The 19,992-nt window shown below is 30.9% G+C and overlaps 2 protein-coding genes across 2 annotated transcripts; one reads left to right on the top strand and one right to left on the bottom strand.

Moving 5' to 3' along the window:
* Positions 1 to 5,691: 5,691 nt before the first annotated feature.
* Positions 5,692 to 8,704, top strand: LOC123200420 (receptor-like protein 7). Its single transcript, XM_044615587.1, has 2 exons — positions 5,692 to 7,453; positions 7,884 to 8,704. Exons 1-2 carry the CDS (start codon positions 5,702 to 5,704, stop codon positions 8,028 to 8,030), a joined length of 1,899 nt encoding a protein of 632 aa, XP_044471522.1. The 5' UTR covers positions 5,692 to 5,701; the 3' UTR covers positions 8,031 to 8,704.
* A 1,051-nt stretch (positions 8,705 to 9,755) lies between these two features.
* Positions 9,756 to 18,572, bottom strand: LOC123201174 (homeobox protein knotted-1-like LET12). The gene is given in 6 exon segments (XM_044616649.1): positions 9,756 to 9,896; positions 14,149 to 14,195; positions 14,198 to 14,279; positions 14,347 to 14,540; positions 15,168 to 15,288; positions 18,558 to 18,572. Coding segments are annotated over 6 exon segments (600 nt in total).
* Positions 18,573 to 19,992: the final 1,420 nt, after the last annotated feature.

Genomic DNA, 19,992 nt, shown 5'->3' with positions numbered 1-19,992 from the left:
TATTTTATTGATAATTACGTATCATCTCTTCAAAAACAAGTAATCCACCCATATAAATTATATAATCTTTTTCATCCATTTTATTTTTTATCATTAATTTATTTTAAAACATAATTGAAAAATAATAATAAAGGACACTCCCTTGGTTAGATATATAAACTTACATTATGTAATTATGAATTAGAAAATTTTTATTGATTTGAATAATTAAATGGAGAATTATAAGCTTATTGATTTGATAAAATTGAACAACATGACTTTACTTCCTTTGTTAATATATATTTGTCAATCTCGAAATAACTAAATTTCTAAACTATTATAGGGGGTCGATTTTAAATGTTTAAACTTTAAATTATTATTTCTCATAGCTATTTAATTTCTAATTTTTTCCTTTTTTCATTGCTCAAATTTTCAAGTTTATTAACTGGATATTGATTACAACTGTCTTATTTATGAATTTGTACACATGCTTTTGAAAGTATATAAATTGAAAAACTGTGGAAAGGTTAAGGGTTGTTTTCTTTCTTTTATTTATTTTTTTTTACTCCAAGAATTTACCTTAAAAAAAATTTCTTTTTTCTTCATCACTTTTGCAACTCAAGGAGGGGAAGTAGAAGGGTTATTTTAATTAACAATTGGACTTAGATTTAATTGTGTTAGCATATTATTGGGGTTTAAATTGTGTATGTGCATATTGAAAACAGAAAATTTTGGATAGTTTGTATTCTATTTTTTGGCTAAATGTTTTGATTAAGAAATTTATTTCATTTGTAATTAAAAGATTTTCTGGAAACTCTACAACATGTCTTTATATTATATCAAATTTTCATAATTTTTTGGTAATTATATAAATTTTTAAAATTCTTAGAATAATGACCGTTCAATAAAAATTTCTACATTTCAAGTAATTTGATTGTTTGAATTTCTTGAACGATCAAGTAGTTTAACTCAATTGTATCTTAAAATTTTTATAAATATTTTATTATATGTTTATTCATTTATATCAACACTTCATAAGTTTTTGATACCTATAGAAATTTTTAAAAATCAAGTAATAGGGGTTATTCAGTAAAGATTTGGTGTTTTTGATAGTGTTGATAATCCTTTATTGAACGTTTTGAGAATCAAATTGAACTTTTTTTCATTTGAAATTTTTTATGAAAATTTTATTATAAGTCACTTTAATTTGTCTAAATTTTTTGACTTTATGATTAGTCATTAATTTATTAAAAATATCATAACCATAACTGCCTAGTGAATAGTCTGTATATGCATAGTTGGTTTTGATAGAGTTTATTATGATTTAATACTAAGAGTATGATTTGTAAGGCTTATAGACTATTAGAAGATATTATTAAGATTAATATTTGGTGGTATTAAGTTTGATTTATGAGTGCTAGGACAATGAGAGGATATTTTATTTCATTGGGTGCTTAAAAGCGTAATAAAAAATTGTCAAGCTAAGTAAAAGAAATCATAATATGTAATGATTTGTGTTTTATATTCAAAATGTTTATATATGAAGAATTATGTTATGAAATTCTTTTTATAAAAATTAATGGACTATTTGATGATTTGATTCTATAAGGACATTTCAAGAGTATCTATTAATTTTATCAAAAATATTTTGAAAAGTGTTTTAATTAGATATTTTCTATGGAAGAAAACTTATATTATATTATATAGTTGTTAAGATGAAATTATTTGAATGAATTTATTGAATAAAGATTTTGGAATATTTTTCGAAGATAAAGATTTGTTAGAAAAAAAAGTTCTATAAAATTGTTTTGTTTGAATGTCCACACTAATTTCCAATAAATTGTAGTTAATGAGTTGAAATTAAAGATGGAGAATTGTTTGCAAATCAATGCCATCCAACTAAGATTACAATTAGGCCAAAAGACTTGTACCCACCAAAGGTATACTGAAAACCCAAAGTGACTCTCTTTAATTTTTAAAAATTTAAACACCCACTTATGAGTTAAATTCCTTTAAAAAAATAGTTAAAGTTAGGGATAAAATTGTCATTTATTAAAAAAATTAAAAAAATTAAAGTTTTATTACATTTTCATCTCTAAGTTTAAAAATCTCACAATTTTTCCCCACCCAAAGTTTGAAAAATGACAATTTATCTCTTAGGATTTTTTTTATTTCTCTCTGACAATGATTTGCCGACCTTCAGTTGCTAGCCATCCACTCTCTCACCTTATCTCTCCTTTCCAATCTCTCCCTTGCCTTGCCGACCATCATCAACCAAGACAAGACAAAGAAATCATCTTCATCTCAGCTAAGGATGAACGGTTTTCATCTAAGATGTAGACGCGTTGTCTTTTTCATGATAGGATCTCAATTGTATGGATTGAAGTTGCATTTTATTAATTTTTTCAATTAATTTAGAAGTCTAAATTAGTATGTCATTTTTAGGAAAGTAAATTGAACTTTCTTATTTATTAGAAGTTTGTACATTTTCTATGCATAATTTGTCTTTGTTCGAAGACTTTTGAGTCAATGTGAATATCTAATGTTTTTATATATATTTGAAACAGATTGCATTATGAATTTAAATGTGCAATTCCAAAAGTCTTGATCATCTTAACAACCATTGACCAAGACTTGTTACACAGGTGCCCATCTCTTTAATTTACTCAAAATAGTCTTTTTCCAACAAACATTAATTATAATGAAAATATTTTCCTTAATAATAATAATAATAGGGGCAATGTGTAAGTTTGCAAGAAAATATTATATTGCATCTTCTAAATAGAATTTGAAAATTAATGTTCCACTCCGCCATCTGAAGTATTTTCCCAAGATCATCTCTTCAAAAGCAAGTAATCCACCCATATAAATTATATAACCTGTTTTCGTCCATTTAATTTTTTATTTAAAAATTAATTGAAAAATAATACAAGATGTTTGCTAACTGATGTTATTAAATATTTAAACTTAAATTTTTTTTTTTTGGAATAAAAGTTTGAATCAGTTGCATATTTAATGAGCACGTTTGAATCTTGTTCTGAAAAAACTTTCAATTTATTAGCAAAAAATTGTGATTAATAATTAGTAAATTATTATTTGTTTAAATAATCGGATGGGGAATTATGTGCTCATGATCTGATACACAACTTGACCACTTTCAGTATTTTGTATCCATCAATTTCGAAGCAACTAAATTTCTAAACCTTTGTAGGGCTAGATTTTAAATGTTTTAACTTTGAATGGTTATTTTCAATCACTATTAAATTTCTAATCTTTTCTTTTGTCTCATTGCTCAAAATTTCAAGTTTAATGTTGACCGATTGTTCTATCCAATTGTCTTATTTATGAACGGTCAAGCCCATCATTTTCTTTTGGAAAAAATTAAGCTTATCATGTAATGAATGCAAAATAAAGCACACCCTTTCTGACTAAATAATGTTTCTAAAACTGTTACTGTATTATTTGTCAAAGTCTCCCTTAGATTGATTGCTTTGAGCTAAAATTTGGAATTCCAAAAGGCTTCAAAATTTCAATGCAAGATTTGAACAATTAATGCAAAATTAGGACACTTAGATTCAAATAATGAGAAATCTCCCTTAGAAATAGAATGGTTGCATTGAGCCAAAGGATGACGCTTTTAATATTTACACAGGCGTTTTTAGCCTTCACAACTATAACTTTGTTATTTTCTAAATAACAACAATCATGTTATTAATGTTGACGTGTTTGTATCTTTTGCGCTAAAATTCATATTTGTTCAATTCGCTTGTCATTAGAACTAATTTCATCACCAACAAGTACATATAAAATATGAGTTAATAATCCCTGACTTAGCAAATGTTTATCACTCGAAGTTTGTGTTAAGCTTGTTAAGTTTGAAAACATACCCGTCAATTGTTATTGTCAAAAAAAATATTTTAATTACAAGAGTATAAATATTATTTAACCAATAATATAAAAAAATAAAATTTAATTCCCTTTCCCTATTTTAGTTTTGAAAATATACACTTTTCTCAGTTTAGTTGAATTTAGATCTTACACCATGTAGACTAGGGGTATGCATAGTTCAATTTGGTGTAGTTTGGGAGCTTTTTCAAATCAAACCATTTTTAAATTTCAAACTAAACTATTTTAGATTTCAAACCAAACCAAACTAAACTGAAAAAATACGGTTTAGTCTAGTTTAAATTTATTAAAATGATCCACTTCTAAATATATATTATTTTAAAAAATTAATTAAATTATAGTTTTCCAAAAGATAATATAAACATATAAAATATATATGAATAGTTAAGGTCTAATCTTGGTTAACTTATAGAAACAAATAACGATTTTATAGGATCTTGAAGTTACATTTTATTAATTTCTTCAATTAATTTAAAACTCTAAATTAGTGAATTTTTATGAAAAGAAATTGAACTTTCTCATTTATTGAAAGTTTGTACATTCTTTGGACATGTTTTGTCTTTGTTTCAATGACTTTTGAGTCAATGTAAATATCTTAAGTTTTTATATATATTAGAAATTGGTTGCATTATGAATTCAAATGTAGAATTTCAAAAGACTATCTTAACAACTATTGACCAATACTTGTATGTTTGCAAGAATGATACAAGGATGCCCATTTCTTTAATTTGCTCAACATAATATTTTTTGAACAACCATCGACCAAGGCATTTGTATTTAGTAACCTTGTTTTAAAAAAACCTTCAATCAAATAGCGAAAAATTGTATTTTATAATTAGTAACTTATCATTTATTTAAATAATCAGGCGAAAAATTATGAGCTCATGATTTGATAAAGTTGAACCACACAACTTGACCATATTCAGTAATCTGAATCTATCAATTTTAAATTTATTAAATTGTCAAACCTTTATAGGGGCTAGACATTAAATATTTTAACTTTAAATTATTATTTCCCATCACTATTAAACTTCTAATCTTTTATTTTTCTCATTGCTCAAAATTTCAAGTTTGTTGACTAAGATGTTCAATCCAATTGTCTTATTTATGAATTGTCATACCCATAATTTTTTTTGGAAAAAATTAAGCTTATCATGTAAGTATACAATGAGAACGAATGCGAAATAAGGCACACCCTTTCTAACTAAACAATGTTTCTAACACTTGTGCTATATTATTTGTCTACAATCTAATTTGAAAAATATCCCTTAAATTGATTGCAGTGAGTTAAAATTTGGAATTCTAAAAGGCTTCAAAATTTATCCTTGTTCAATCTACTTCTCGTCAGAACTACTCTCATCACCACCAAATAAATATGAATATGATTTTATAATACCTATAGTATATTTATTATAAGCCAGCTCAAGTAGACTTAGCAAACATTTATCACTCGAAGTTTGCGTTAAGTTTGTATTCAATTTAATATCTATCCGTAAAAATTTCTCTTAGAAGTCATGTGAAATGATCCTAATTTTCAATAAACTGTCATTAATGAGCCCAAATAATAGACAAAAAAATTGGGTGCAAATCCAACTAACATTACAATTATTATGAGAGAGTCTGATTGCAACTTGAGTTGAAATTTAGAATTACAAAAGGCTCCACCATGTTAATCCAAGATTATGACACCTGTATATTTTTTAGAATTTGAGTCAATAATATTGATAGCATATCCATCATGATATGCCTATAAATTCATGTCATGCTTGAGAAAAAGATCTTCACAATCAAATCTAGCTACTTACCTAAATCATATATGGGGTTATCATTACTTTTCTTCTCATTTCGATGCTTAATTCTCTGGCTTTTATTCCTTTATTTTTCAGTACTTGTTCGCTTCACTTGTTGTGTGCAATCACTTTGTCATGAAAATGAGCGCTTTGCCTTGTTACAGTTCAAGGAAAGCATGATCATCAATAAGTTTGCTTCCTCTGAACCTTCTGCTTATCCCAAGGTTGCATCTTGGAAAGCTAATACAAACTGTTGCTCATGGGACGAAGTCACCTGCAATGAGGTTTCCGGTCATTTGGTCGAGCTTGACCTCTCTAGTAGTTGCCTTTATGGTTCTATCAACTTTAGCAGTAGTCTCTTCCATCTTGTCCACCTTACACGACTTAGCTTGGCTGATAATGACTTCAATGGCTCTAAAATCCCTTCTACAATCAAGAACCTTTCCAAGTTATCGTATCTGAGCCTATATAATTCTAGTTTTTCTGGTCAAATACCATTAGAAGTGCTAGAGCTCTCAAAGTTGGAGATCCTTGACACAACGTTTAATTTCAACTTGAAACTCCAAAACCCAAGTCTAAGAAGCCTACTTGAGAATTTAACTCAGCTCAAACAACTTTATCTTGGTCACAGCAACATTTCTTCACCGATACCTGATATCTTGGCAAATTTATCTTCGTTGACTACTTTATCTCTCAAGGGTTGTCAATTGCAAGGTGAATTCCCTGCAAAGATATTCCAATTACCCAACCTTCAAATTCTTAGTGTGCGTTTTAATCCAAATCTCTCTGGATCCTTGCCAAAATTTCAAAACAACAGCCCCCTTGAAGAATTGAGAGTTGCGAACACGACATTTTTTGGGGAGATTCCATATTCAATAGGGAGTCTTAATTCCTTACAGATCCTAGATGTAAGTTCTTGCCTTTTTTTTGGATTGATTCCACCTTCTCTTGGAAATCTTTCTTCTTTAAAAGAATTAGACCTTTCTATGAACTATTTTTCAAGCCAAGATTCTCATTCATTGTCATGGATGGGCCAATATAGTGAGCTTACTTATTTAGGCCTTGCAGGGATCAACTTAGTTGGTGAAATTACCTCTTGGGTCACAACCTTAAAAAACCTTACCAAGATCACTCATCTTTTCTTTAATGACAATAAATTTTCAGGTAAGTTGCCAGCTACCCTTGGAAATCTTTCTTCTTTAGAAGAACTAGATCTCTCTATGAACAATTTTTCAAGCTATGATTCTCATTCATTGTCCTGGATGGCCAATAGTAAACTTACTTTTTTAAGCCTTTTAAAGACCAATTTAGTTGGTGAATTTCCCTCATGGGTCATGAGCTTAAAAAGCCTTACTCGTTTATATTTGAGCCAAAATGAATTAAATGGTATAATCCCTTCTCAAATTAGAAACTTGACACAACTGAAAAATCTTGCACTTGACTCAAATCAATTCCAAGGCCTATTTCCTAGCGCTCTTTATCATCTCGAGAGCCTTGAATTGCTTTACCTTGATTCAAACATTCTGAATGGCACAGTAGATATGGACATGATTGCTTTTAAATTCAGAAATTTAAAATATTTCAGTCTCTCTTCAAACAATTTTTCATTGCTCATTGTTACCAATGGTTATACTGAATTTCCAAAGTTTAGTCATCTTGGATTGGGGTCCTGCAACCTAAATAAGTTCCCAAGCTTCTTGCGGAACCAAGATCAATTAACGGACCTAGACCTTTCCTCAAACAAGATTGCTGGAAAAATACCTAGATGGTTTTTGAACGTAAGCATAGATTCGTTGCAAAACTTGAACCTTGCCAACAATCTTTTAACTGGCTTTGACTGACTTCATGTGTTGTATTTTTCATGTTCTTCCCTAGTCTTATTATTCTTAAATAAGTTGCAAGGGCAATTCCTTGTTCCACCATTGCCCATTTGGTTTAGTGAGTTTCATACAATAATCTTACAAGAGAAACTCTTCCATGGTGTAGATTATTGGAAGTTTGAATGTGTTGTTCTTAAAGTTTGATGAAGATAAAAATTTCATATGGAAGTATTGTATTTTTTGTCTAATATTTCTTTATCAAGTTTTCCTTAGTTAATTTTATTTGTTAGTTTAAAGAATTTTTAAAGTATCTTAGAAAGTGATGTTGTCTTCTCTAATAAATTTAAAAAAAAAATCAGTGTCTCATCAACCTGTAATTATTCCTCAGGCTGGATATGTGCCAAAAAGCATTACCTCATGCACATTCAGATTCAATGAGAACCTGGCCAGTAAACAGGTTTATGATGACTGGAACCTTGGGTTGGGGGAAGGTGTTGCGGTATCCCAAGGTGAAATTATAGTGGCCGATGTATAATCCCATGTGTTCCTTGTGCTCATGACTTATTTAGTGTTTCTACCTGTTTAAATTTTATGTTTCCTGCAGCTGATTAATCATGCTAATGTTTGCCAAACCATCTTTCCTTTTCTTCTTAAAGCTCAGGGTATGAAGAACAAAGTGCCAGAGAAGTTGAATTTTGGTTTCCTGCCTCTGAAAGAGGATCTGTTTGCTTTTAGACAATTCACTTGTTAGATCAATTTAAATCTAGTTTCTTTAGTCAACAGCCTTATCTTCAACTTCACGTAACTTTTAGATTGCTTTTTCTTATGCTGACTGTATACATAATTCTTTATTTTCATTTTGTTCATTGGTGAATGACTGAAGGTTCAGATTAGCAGAAGAGATAAGCAGATGAGGCAATTGTCTGAAGACTCCAAGTCCTCCCCTTGAATTTAAATTTCCACTAAGTCACATCATATTTTCCAGACTATTTGACCTCTATTGGATTGCAGAAGCCACCCACAGATTTGTAACTTATTATAACAGAGTTGGAATTAATGTCATCGAAATTTTCAGGAAATTATATAAGTTAAACAAAATAATAGCAACATCACAGCCTAAGCTGATGTAGAAAACTATCAAGAGCATGTCAAATTGTGTTTAAATTCTCAATGTGATTTTCAGAGAAATTCAGCTTTGCATTGGATTAGTTTGGTAATGAGGACTGATGATCACTCCGATATACTGCTCATGGCTATTTAGTTGAAACACAGTGAAGAGTACGGTAAAAAGATAGAACTACATGTAGAACTTGTAGCTAAAAGGCATTCTTATTCACAGATATGAACACGTAAAGCAAAGGTTTTTCCCAGATTACAAGGAACATGATCCAGAAAATCCATCCAGAGGAATATAGTTCTAATCTCATAATGCTTGAAATTTGAACCTCTAAGATCATAAAGCTTTACAGACTCTTCAAGCATACCTATTCATGATAGGAATTAATCAATGTATGAGTTGAATGCTAATGTAAGGATAAACAGGCAGCCTTGTTTAGTTGAATAATTAAGGTTCCATGTATTAGTAAAGTTGATATTGTTGATTTTTAATGGAGATTTTTATGCAAAGAAAGCATGAAAAAATGCAAAAACAGAGGAGAGAAATTGGAGAGCTGGAACGGAATATTTTTGTTGCTGTGAAAAGTCAACATTTTCTATTCTTTTCCATGCATTTATATTTACATCAAATTCACTAAATCCATGTACAATAGCAGCTTTAATTAAGCTTACCCGTACAATTTCTTACAAGTTAACCAAACCTTAATTATCAAAGTACACCAAACACAGCTACTACAATTTGGTTTGGTTGCAATCTAACCAAAAGCATTACAAAATGGTTAAGTTTGTCATCATTTCAAGGCTACAAAAATAATCCACATCAGCTTCAGCTTTCTGCACCAAAACCATCCTCAAAAATTCAGATTTTTCTAGCAGCCAACTTCACTGCTCCATAGCTTCATCAGATATATGCTACCAGTCTTCATAATTTTTCCTTCCAATGCATTGCCTGTAAGAAGCTATCTGATAGTGCTTCCCACCAAGATGTAGACATGAAGTGCAACCCAGTAGTCATGCTTCAATTCTTTGTTTACACAAAATTTTCACTGCTGGACTTACCTGTATTACTTATTTCCCAAAATACTGTTGGAAGATGTTGTACAAATAAGATTCCATACAAAAAAAACATAGAGCAACTAATAGCCTAGCTCTTGCGTTTGCTCTTGGAACAAGTAGAAGATGAAGGATTACTATGCCAATTCATTTTTCTTTGGTTTATAAACCAGTTATTTATCTGCTTTAATTGTAATCCTGTTTCTTGCACCAATTTCGCCTTATCTTCCTCCTGCAGAAACGTTTTGATTGAACTGATGGCCATATAAGAGAGTTCAATATTGTTGTTTTGACTCAACTGAATTTGTTCAAGCTCAATTCAACTATCAGAAGCAAAAACAGAAACTACTAAAGTATAGTGCAGAGAAAAATTTTAGAGAGAGAACTTGAGATGAGTTTTTTTGATGAATTGAAAAATTACATGAACAAGCATTAGAGTTATCTTTTTATATTAAGACAAGTATATTGAGACCATACTTTACTGCAAAAAGGATTCTTAGTTGATGGATTACCATACATTTCATCACCAACTATACCTAATCTAGTTGGACTTTAGTTTAAACCAAAAAGGATTTAGTTCAAAACAAACTCAACTAACTAATACTCCTCATTTTAGATTGTTTTTAAGACACCAAGTTTCTGCCTCAAATTTTCAAATTGAGGTTTGGGAAGAGCCTTGGTCATTATGTCTGCTAACTGATTTGATGAGTTGCAATGTTCCAAAACAATTTCTCCTATTTTAGTAGCTTTTCTTATAACATTATATTTAACATTAATACGTTTAGTTCTACCATACTGAATTGGATTTTTGGAGATGGCTATGGCAGCTTTGTTATCAACATAAATTGTCACTACTTTGTCCATGGACTGATCTAGATCAGTTAAAAGCTTTTTCAGGCATATATCCTTTTTGCTTGCTACTGCTAATGCCACATATTCTGCTTTAGCAGTTGACTGTGCTACAATATATTGTTTCTTTGAATTCCAACAAAAAATAGTTTCACCGAATGAAAAACAAAAACTTGAAGTGCTTTTGTAGTCATCAGTGTTGCCAGCTGAGTCACTATTTGAATATCCAACTAGATCTCTACCTTGATGGTTTGAAAACCATAATCCATAGTTGATTGTACCTTAGTATCCTTTTTGCTACACTCCAGTGAAGGTTGTTTGGTTCCTGCATAAATTTGGATAGCAATGAAGTGGCATACATGATGTCTGGTCTACTTGTACAAAGATATAACAAGCAGCCTATAAGTCTTCTGAATTTGGTTGCATCAATCTTTTCTGCTTTATCATTCTGCATTAATTTTTCATTCATTGCTAAGGGAGTAGAAACTTCCTTACATTCATTCATATGAAACTTCCATATTAGGTCTTTGGAATATTTGCTTTGTGACACAAACATGCCATTAGACTTTTGAAGAATTTCTAAGCCCAAGAAATACTTCATCTCACCCAAGTTAGACATATCAAACTCCTAATGCATTTCTTGCTTGAATTTTTGAATTAAAAAAGAAATCTCCTCCTATCACTAGGAGATCGTCAACATACAATAACACAATTATTTTCACTTCACCATTGATCTTTTTAACATACAAGGTGACTTCATTTTCACTGTAAAAAAAACCTTATTGCAATAAGTAAGTGTGAATTCTAACATACCAAGCTTTGGGGGCTTGCTTAAGTCCATATAAAGCTTTATGAAACTTATATACATGATCCTCTTTGCCTCGAATTTTAAAGCCTTCAGGTTGATCTATGTATATTTCTTCTTCCAGCAGGCTATTTAAAAATGCTGACTTTACATCTAAATGATACAACTTCCATCCATGTTTGGCAGACAAAGCAATTAACAGTCTTATAGTATCATACCTTGCAACAGGAGAGAAAGTGTCAGAAAAATCTATTTTAGGTTGCTGTTGATATCCTTTAACTACAGGTCTTGCTTTGAGCTTGTTAACTGTACTATTAGGGTTCAATTTGGTTCTAAAAACCCATTTAACACCTATGACTTTATGGTTAGCTGGTTTTTGAACTAAACTCCAAGTGCAGTTTTTTGTAATCATATTGAGTTCTTCTATCATGGTTTTCTATCCAGGCCTGATTGCAGGAAGCTTCTTCATAGGTTTCTGGTTCAACTAACACAAAATTGCATCTTTCATAAATATCATTAAGTGATCTTATTCTAGACTCTGGAATTTCTTTCTCATCATCACTTATGTCAAAAGAATTAGATGGTTCCATCATCAGTCTTTGAGGAATATTTAGAACCATTATCTGTTCTAAACATTTTTAATTTGCAACCTGATTGAGTTTCAACTTCAGTCTTAAACTTTTTAAAGGTTTCAAAAACTTCTATCTTTTGTTTCAGAAAATAACCCCAACAAAACCTAGTCATATCATCAATGAACGAAAACATATATTTACTTCCACTCAAGGAAGGTGTGCTTAAAAGACCACAAATGTCAGAGTGAATGAGCTCTAGATTTTGTTTTGATCTCTATTTGCTGTTTGAGAAAGGGAGTCTGGTTTGTTTACCCAATTGACATACCTCACAAATGCCATTTTCTAATTTTATGTCAGGTAAGTCTGTTACTAGCCCTTCATTATGCATTGATTTTAAGGTTGAGTAGCTAAAGTGTCCCAGTCTTTTATGCCATAAGCTAGAACTGTCATTGCCACACCTAGCTACATTTGCATGTGAATTTTCAAAACTGATAGCAAAATTCTTGTCTTTCATCTTGACTGTCATGACTTCAATGCCTTTAGAATCATAAATAATACAACAATCATTTTTGAATTGTAAAGTGTAGCCCCTTTCCATCATTTGACTAACATTGAGCAAATTAAAATTTATTTTAGGCATATAAAATACATCATGGATAACTTTTTGTACCTAAGGTTGTGCTTATTAAGGTAGAACCTTTCCCTTTCACATCAAGAAGGTCTTTATTTCCAATTCTAACCTTAGAGATGAAACTTTCATCCAAATCAGCAAGGAGTGTAGAATCATAAGTCATATGACTTGAACATCCACTGTCAAATAGCCATGATGTTTGAATATCTTGAGTTGCATAGCAGGTGGCCACAAATAAACTTTCACTTGATATTTCTTGTTTCTCCACAACTTGAGCTTGTTAAGGAGATTGATTTTGGCTTCCCTGTTTGCTCTTGCATACTCGATCAACATGACCATACTGATAGTAAATTCTACATTTAACATTGGGTCTGAACCAACAATAATTTGATGAATGGCCATTCTTCTTATAGTAAAGGCAAGGATTATACTTTCCTTTTTTATCACCTTGGAATTTCCCTTTCTCCTTTTTATCCTCTTTCTTGTCACTGTTCTGCCTTTTGCTTGAATTTGTGCTTATATTCTTCTCTTGCATCTTTACTGCTAAAACACTTTCTGTTTGCTCCTCTAGCCTTAATGCTCTCCTCTGGTCTTGAGCTTTAAGAGCATTAATCACTTCTGAAATAGTCAATTCATTGAAGCTTTTTGAATCTTCCAAAGAGGTGATTTTTGCTTCATATCTCTCAGGGACACTTACTAAGAGTTTTTCAACTATTCTCTTGTCTTCAAGTGTTTCTCCAAGAGTCTTATTTGATTTACCACATTCTGAATTCGATCAAAATACTCTTTCATGGTTTCTGATCCTTTCATCTTCAACATTTCAAACTCTTTTCTCAAATTCAAGACATTCATCAATCTTGATCTCTCACTCCCTAATGAATCCTCCTTTAACTTATCCTAAGCCTCTTTTGCTGTCTCACATGCCATGATCTTAGTGAAAATAGCATCAGTTAAGCTCTGGTGAATGGTTGACAAGGCTCTAGGAGCCTTGGTTAATTCCTCCTCATACATCCTTATTTAATTAAGTGTTGGATTTGGCCCCAAAGTTGGAGGTTGTTTTTCTTCCTCTACAAACTGCCATAGTCCCAATCCTCTCAAAAAAGCCTTCATTTTTACAGCCCAAATTTGATAGTTTTCACCATTGTATAATGGAGGTGAAAGAGAGGAATGAGTTGATGAAGAAGCCATTTCAGGAAGGATAGGCAAATAACTGATTATAGAAGAAACAGAGGTAAGAAAAAATTTGAAGCAGTAGGATTTAGGAGACACACCCTTTAAGACCTCAACAACTTTGATACCATGTTGTTTTGACTCAACTGAATTCATTCAAGCTCAACAATCAAAAGCAAAAACAAAAACTACTAAAGTATAGTACAGAGAACAATTTTAGAGAGAGAACTTGAGATGAGTTTTTTTGATGAATTGAAAAATTACATGTACAAACATCAAAGTTATCTTTTTATATTGAGACAAGTACATTGAGACCATACTTTACTGCAAAAAGGATTCTTAGTTGATGGATTACCATACATTTCATCACCAACTATACCTAATCTAGTTGGACTTTAGTTTAAACCAAAAAGGATTTAGTTCAAAACAAACTCAACTAACTAACAAATATACTTACAGTTGGGTATGGCCACTTAGCATGTGACTGTCACCAAGCTTTCAATGGGAGGTTGTGTCACCTGGCAATTTCCCAGCTCTTCTCTTCCGCAGAATTTCTTCTCTAATGTCTACAATCTTCTCCTTATAACCCTGAGAATAAGAAATCGGATTAGTTGCACTATCAAGTAGTCCACCAAAAGAAATTTATGCATCTTACCCGTTTCAACTCATGCTTCAGTTCTAGCCAAACACGCTCCATTAATGATCTCTCAGTTTCAGTTGGGACAAGAGGACCAAATCCCAGACTATCAGTCCCATCCAAACTTCCATCATACAAGTTTAAGTCACTCTCTGCCTGGTCTTCATCATCATCTGACATGGTTGCACTTGTGCCTTCACTACGGGATACACCTGTTTGTACACCAAGGTTTGGTACCAAGTGACAACTCTGACCTAAATCTAATCTGAGGAGAGATGAGCATATAAAAGAAAGGAAGGCAAAGTAGAGATCGAGTATAAATTTCATGAATAAATGTGCTACTATCTGCAGCCAAACAAAAGGTTGGTGTCCTATAATTTCTACAAGGTATAATTTCAGGTTTTACCAGTTATGGAAGACACTTATATCAGAAATTTAAGACAAAAACTACAGTGAGAAAATTAATCTATGCAGCATGTAGGAAAATTATTCAAAAGTTACTTACCAAAAAAATATATTCATAAGTTCACTAGAACAGAGTCCATAAGTCAATAAGTGCCACACATCAACTTGCTATCATATCATTTCGATTGAAATCTCTCAAGCTCCATATACATAATTGTTGAAAGTTGAAACAAAAGAATTACACTAGACAGAAAACAAAAGAATTCCACTATAGTCTACTGCTAGTTCTCAGAATTCCTTTGATGTTACAAGGCCCTTAACCGGATAGAAAGAAGGTTAAGAAAAGTTGGTAATACCAAATAGCATATTGTTTTATTAAAATATTGACATCAGATATATATTGTACACAAAGAAGCTCCAGAGTAAAGAAATACCTGTTAAGCTTTGCAAAGGTTGCTCAAGCTCCCAACAAGCCATTACTGCTTCCATTGCATGAACACGGACATGTTGTTGCAACTGGTCTTTGAAAGGATAAAACAACAGAACACAATGTGTCTACATCAGAACAAAGAAATTGATGAGGCAAAAAGGGTATTTAGGTGAAAAAAAAAAAAACACACAAAATTCACGACCTCTTTTATTAACCACTAATTGAATTATATTTAATAGTTCAGACAAAAGAAAACAATAAACATAGACATCCACATATTTAATCCAACAAAGTAGATACAGCTTGATTATCATATAAGAAAACGTTTTAAATTAGAGCTCCAACAAAACTACCATTTCATAAATATTTTCAAATTCAAAAACAATCTTTTAAACTACAAATGAAGTTAAACATAAACTGTGGCTGGAAGTCTGTGTATGCTTTGTATCTATCTCCTCTGCTTAGAAGGAATTTTTGTCCCCAAATTTGAGGACATCAGGCCTTTTGATGTATAATTTTTGCAAATATGTTATTGAAGAAAGTTATTCAGTTTGGCTGCAAGTCACGGAGAACGGTGAAATGTTACAATAATTGCCTAATTGCAAGCCACCATCAATGGGGGTCATATAGTGCAGCAGATTGAATAACATCTGGTATAAAGAAATACAAATTTCTTCCATTATATGCCATTACAAATCATTTTTATATATTAATATGAATTTTATAATTGAAGTTTGTTCTCAGATCCTTATCTTTAGTATGATAGCAGTCATTCTCATTTTTCTTTCCAGATTTACTTAAGGGTGAAAAACATATCAGAAAACAAGGGCATTAAAAACTTCTTGGTGGACTGGGGAATGGAATAAATAAAAAGCAGTCCTCTTGCAGAGACTTGAAGTTGGCTCAACGAAGGAAGCACAAATTCCACAACAAACAAGAAAAGAGAAAGGACTAAGTACACTAACCCATCTATCAGGTGGACTAATATGACAAGATGATTATCAACAAAGAGATTCTGTAAACCACTCCAAAAAGCTCAATTATTAACTATTAATTATACCCAATAGCATGATTCTTATAATGATGCCATCACATACCACACAAAAAACCCTACTTAAGTATCATCATCATCTTCTTCTTCTTCTCCACTTAATTCATTTTTAAACAACGTTAAAAATGAATTAAGTGAAATTTGGATTAGAAGAAATTCTTTGATATGGGATTTAAGGCTAACTAAACATCTAATCCCATTTTGGAATCCCATTACCTTAAATATCAATAATATCATTGAAATTATTTCCTTTTGGATTCAAATATTTTAACAAGGAGAGGAGAGAAGAGACCAACTAAAGATAATAAGATACTATTATTGAATTTGTTAACACCTAATTCTAGATTCTCAAAGTTTCTCAACTTTGAGAGTCTCTTGAAAGATGCAAATACTCAAACATTTCCAAGGGAATAAATTGTTTAATGTATATAATCATATAATGTATCACAATATATTGAAAAAATAAATCAATAGGTAAAAGTAAAATTCCAACTTTAATATATTTGAGGACCTTTTTCAATATTTTTATTAAATGCAAACAATTAATATATTGGTGTTGGCAAGCGAAAAACTCAGGTCTAGAGCAATTTAATTGCAAAAGAGAAAATTTTGAGGAATTCATAACGATAGAAAGCCTATTAAAATTATATGATACTAGGTATGTAGATGCAAAAAAGTAAAGTAATTAGTTGACAACTACACATATTATAATTTTTCTACGTTAGCCAACAGAAAACTAATATTCCTTCACTCAACTCCCGGACCCCATACATTTAAAGTAAATTAACTAGAATAACTTAATTTTATTAGGGTTAAACAACAATAGTCAATACTTTATAGATTACATGGATACATAAAAAAAAATATGTTCTTTCGATAAAAATCCAACTCCAAATTTTGCGATGAATAGTGACTAAACATGATAAACAATCACTAAATATGATGAACAATAATTGGACGTAATGAATAGTGACTAAGTTATTTTAATTAAATTTTTGTATATTTAATTTCATTTGATAAAAAATTAAAAAAAACTAATAATATTATGCATGCAAACGAAAAACAATATGTACAAATTTTCACATCAATTTATAAGAAATTGTTTATTTAATTAATTTGTATATTTAACATTTCTTTTTAATAAATATGATTCAATTTCTTTACTAATGAATAAATGAATTAAAACTTACTACTTAATTATTATAATTTATAATTAATTTGTATTTTAATTTAAAAATATCAAACACATTTAGGACTTTAAGTTCAGAGTTACTTTATTTATTTATAATTAATTAATTCATTTTTTTTAAACATCTCTTCGATATTTAACAATAATATTTAATATCCAATTCCAATTAATTTAAAGAGATGGTTCAAATTTTGTTTGCAATCTAATCCAGGTTATGTCAAGTAATTCTCAAATCAACATCATTTAGTGCGAATACAAAAACAAAGTATCATTTCCACTCACCAGCTCCACTTCAGTCTCTCCCAACCCAAAGCATTAGTCTTGAAATCTTACAAAATCAATGATCTGCAATAACTGAGAGACAACCGAGCAAGTGGTGACCAACCGAGAGGAACACATGAGACTATGCAACAACAACCGAGAGGACGAAGGATTGACAGAAGATGGGGAGAGATGAAATTTGACCGACGGAGCCCAATAGACGAATCGAGAGGACAAACGGCTGACCTACTATGATAAGAGACAATATCTAACTGAGAATCGAGTAGAAATTGATAAATTTCTTAATCTTGTCTCCTTCATTCGGTTTTTTTCCGGTGGATTTTTTTGGATATTATGTTTCTTGTTTTAGAAATTTCAGCTTGTTACATGTTTGTGAAGTTGAATATTGATAAAATTTGATGCCCTTTTGCAACCCTAACACATTGTTGTCGACCTTGTTAATAAGAAGTTGAGAATGTCTTCGTAGTTTTTGCTTATTTTGAATTGGAAATCTGTTTGTTTATCTTGTCCCATTTGTATTTGCTTGCTAACCTGCTTGAGAATCATTTTTGAAGTTAACAAATTTGTTTGTTCATTTTCTATTGGACATTCCTTAAATCCTGTTGAGTGTGAGTTATGAATTTTTCGGGGAATTAGTGAGACTATTTTTGATTGGTAGAGTTTTTTAATCAATTTCAGTGATGTTTTGTTTGATTACTAAGAAGACATAGAAAGAAACATGTAGAATCAAGGTTTCAGTACAGCAAAGAAAAGTTTTCAATTATTCTCATTTGTCGATGCTGAGAAAATATGATATGATTTTCTCAGAGTTGCAAAACTTAACTCCTCCTTGCCCACAGTTGCAGAGCTTCCAAGTTTAATAATGGTTGGACAAGAAATTGCTCCATTTCTTCTCACAAACCAGTCATTGTTACCGATGCAGAAATGTATGACAACAAATAGATTATTAGTATCACTCCTTGTCTTTATGACTACACCCTCCAAAATGTTCACAAGCCTAAGGTATTTACGCAATACAAGTACAGATGTGGACTGAAGCTCATTATACAACTAGAACAATTTGAAAATGATTTTGTTCTTAGAAAAGTGAAACACATAAAGAGATAAAAATGAAAAATAATATAACAGTAGACAAAAACCTCCAAGGTGTATGAATTTGTGGAGTTTCATGATTTGTTTTCTAGTGTGAGTGCAACTACTTATGACAATGAGATTAGAAGTGATGGATAAAACCTGATGCAGAAATGCATTCGTGTGCACAAAGGAATCATGACACGCTAGAACTTCGTTAGTTGCAAATGCATGGACATTATTTAATGATTAATGTTCACAATATTTTCTAATTTACACTGCAAACGTGGAGAACATGTGAGGATATTTTAGGGATTTCTCAGTGTAAAAAAATCCTCGTGTTTATGACTGTAGCTTTTATATTCTCAAAGTTGTATTTTGTACCTTCTAATGTATTGTATTTGTTATAGATTTGAACCCCAAGATCTTTCAATTCGAGTAATATCAGAGTGAAATAGAAAGAAATAATAACAACACAATATACTTGGTTCAGATTTCATAAAGAAATCTTATATCCAAGGCAAAGGTGACACTCTAATCGAATCTACTATTTATCAAGTTTGATTATAAGAATACAAATACATGACTCTCAACCTTTGTAGAACCACACAATATACAATACTATATATGAGGTAAAACAAAGTTAAAATAGGCTCTGACTTCACTGGAAAGACGTCACTAATTAAACTCAAAAGCCAAAACCCTAGTACAGTGCCAACAAATGCAAAGTAGAGAAGAAGAATATACAGTGCCCTTTTTCTCCGTATGAAATACACAATGAAAGAGAGACTTTATACTTAAATCAAAAAAGTGAAAATGCAAATGACTAGACTGCCCTTGCTTAAACACTGAAATGACTAATGCACTCTTTAATGCAAAATTACATATATGCCCTTATAGTTTGAGACACAAAATATTACAAACTCCACCTTGTTGAAAACTGTAAGACTCAAAACTATGAACTCAACCAAGAAAAACACCTCTGCAAAAACAGTTTATACACTTCCAATATGCAATAAGTCTAAGGTAATTTTAAACTTGTTTAATGAAACAATTTTTGTCAAAACATCAGTAAAATTGATCTCTGAAGCAATTTTCTTCAGAATTTTGACCATTAGACAAAACTTTCCTTATGAAATGTAACCTAACATCTATATGTTTTGTTCTTTCATGAAAAACACTATTTCTATATGGATGTATTTCACTTTGAGAGTGACAATATATCGTAGGAGCACT

Source organism: Mangifera indica, chromosome 17 (genome assembly GCF_011075055.1).
Source record: "Mangifera indica cultivar Alphonso chromosome 17, CATAS_Mindica_2.1, whole genome shotgun sequence".
Lineage (NCBI taxonomy): Eukaryota > Viridiplantae > Streptophyta > Magnoliopsida > Sapindales > Anacardiaceae > Mangifera > Mangifera indica.
Note: the sequence above shows the minus strand (reverse complement) of the source record. Positions and strands in the feature narration are given on the sequence as shown.

Coding starts and splice junctions, on each gene's coding strand:
- LOC123200420 (XM_044615587.1), top strand. CDS start 5,702: ATGGGGTTATCATTACTTTTCTTCTCATTTCGATGCTTAATTCTCTGG. Junction 7,454..7,883: donor TACCTAGATGGTTTTTGAAC/GTAAGCATAGAT, acceptor ATTATTCCTCAG/GCTGGATATGTGCCAAAAAG.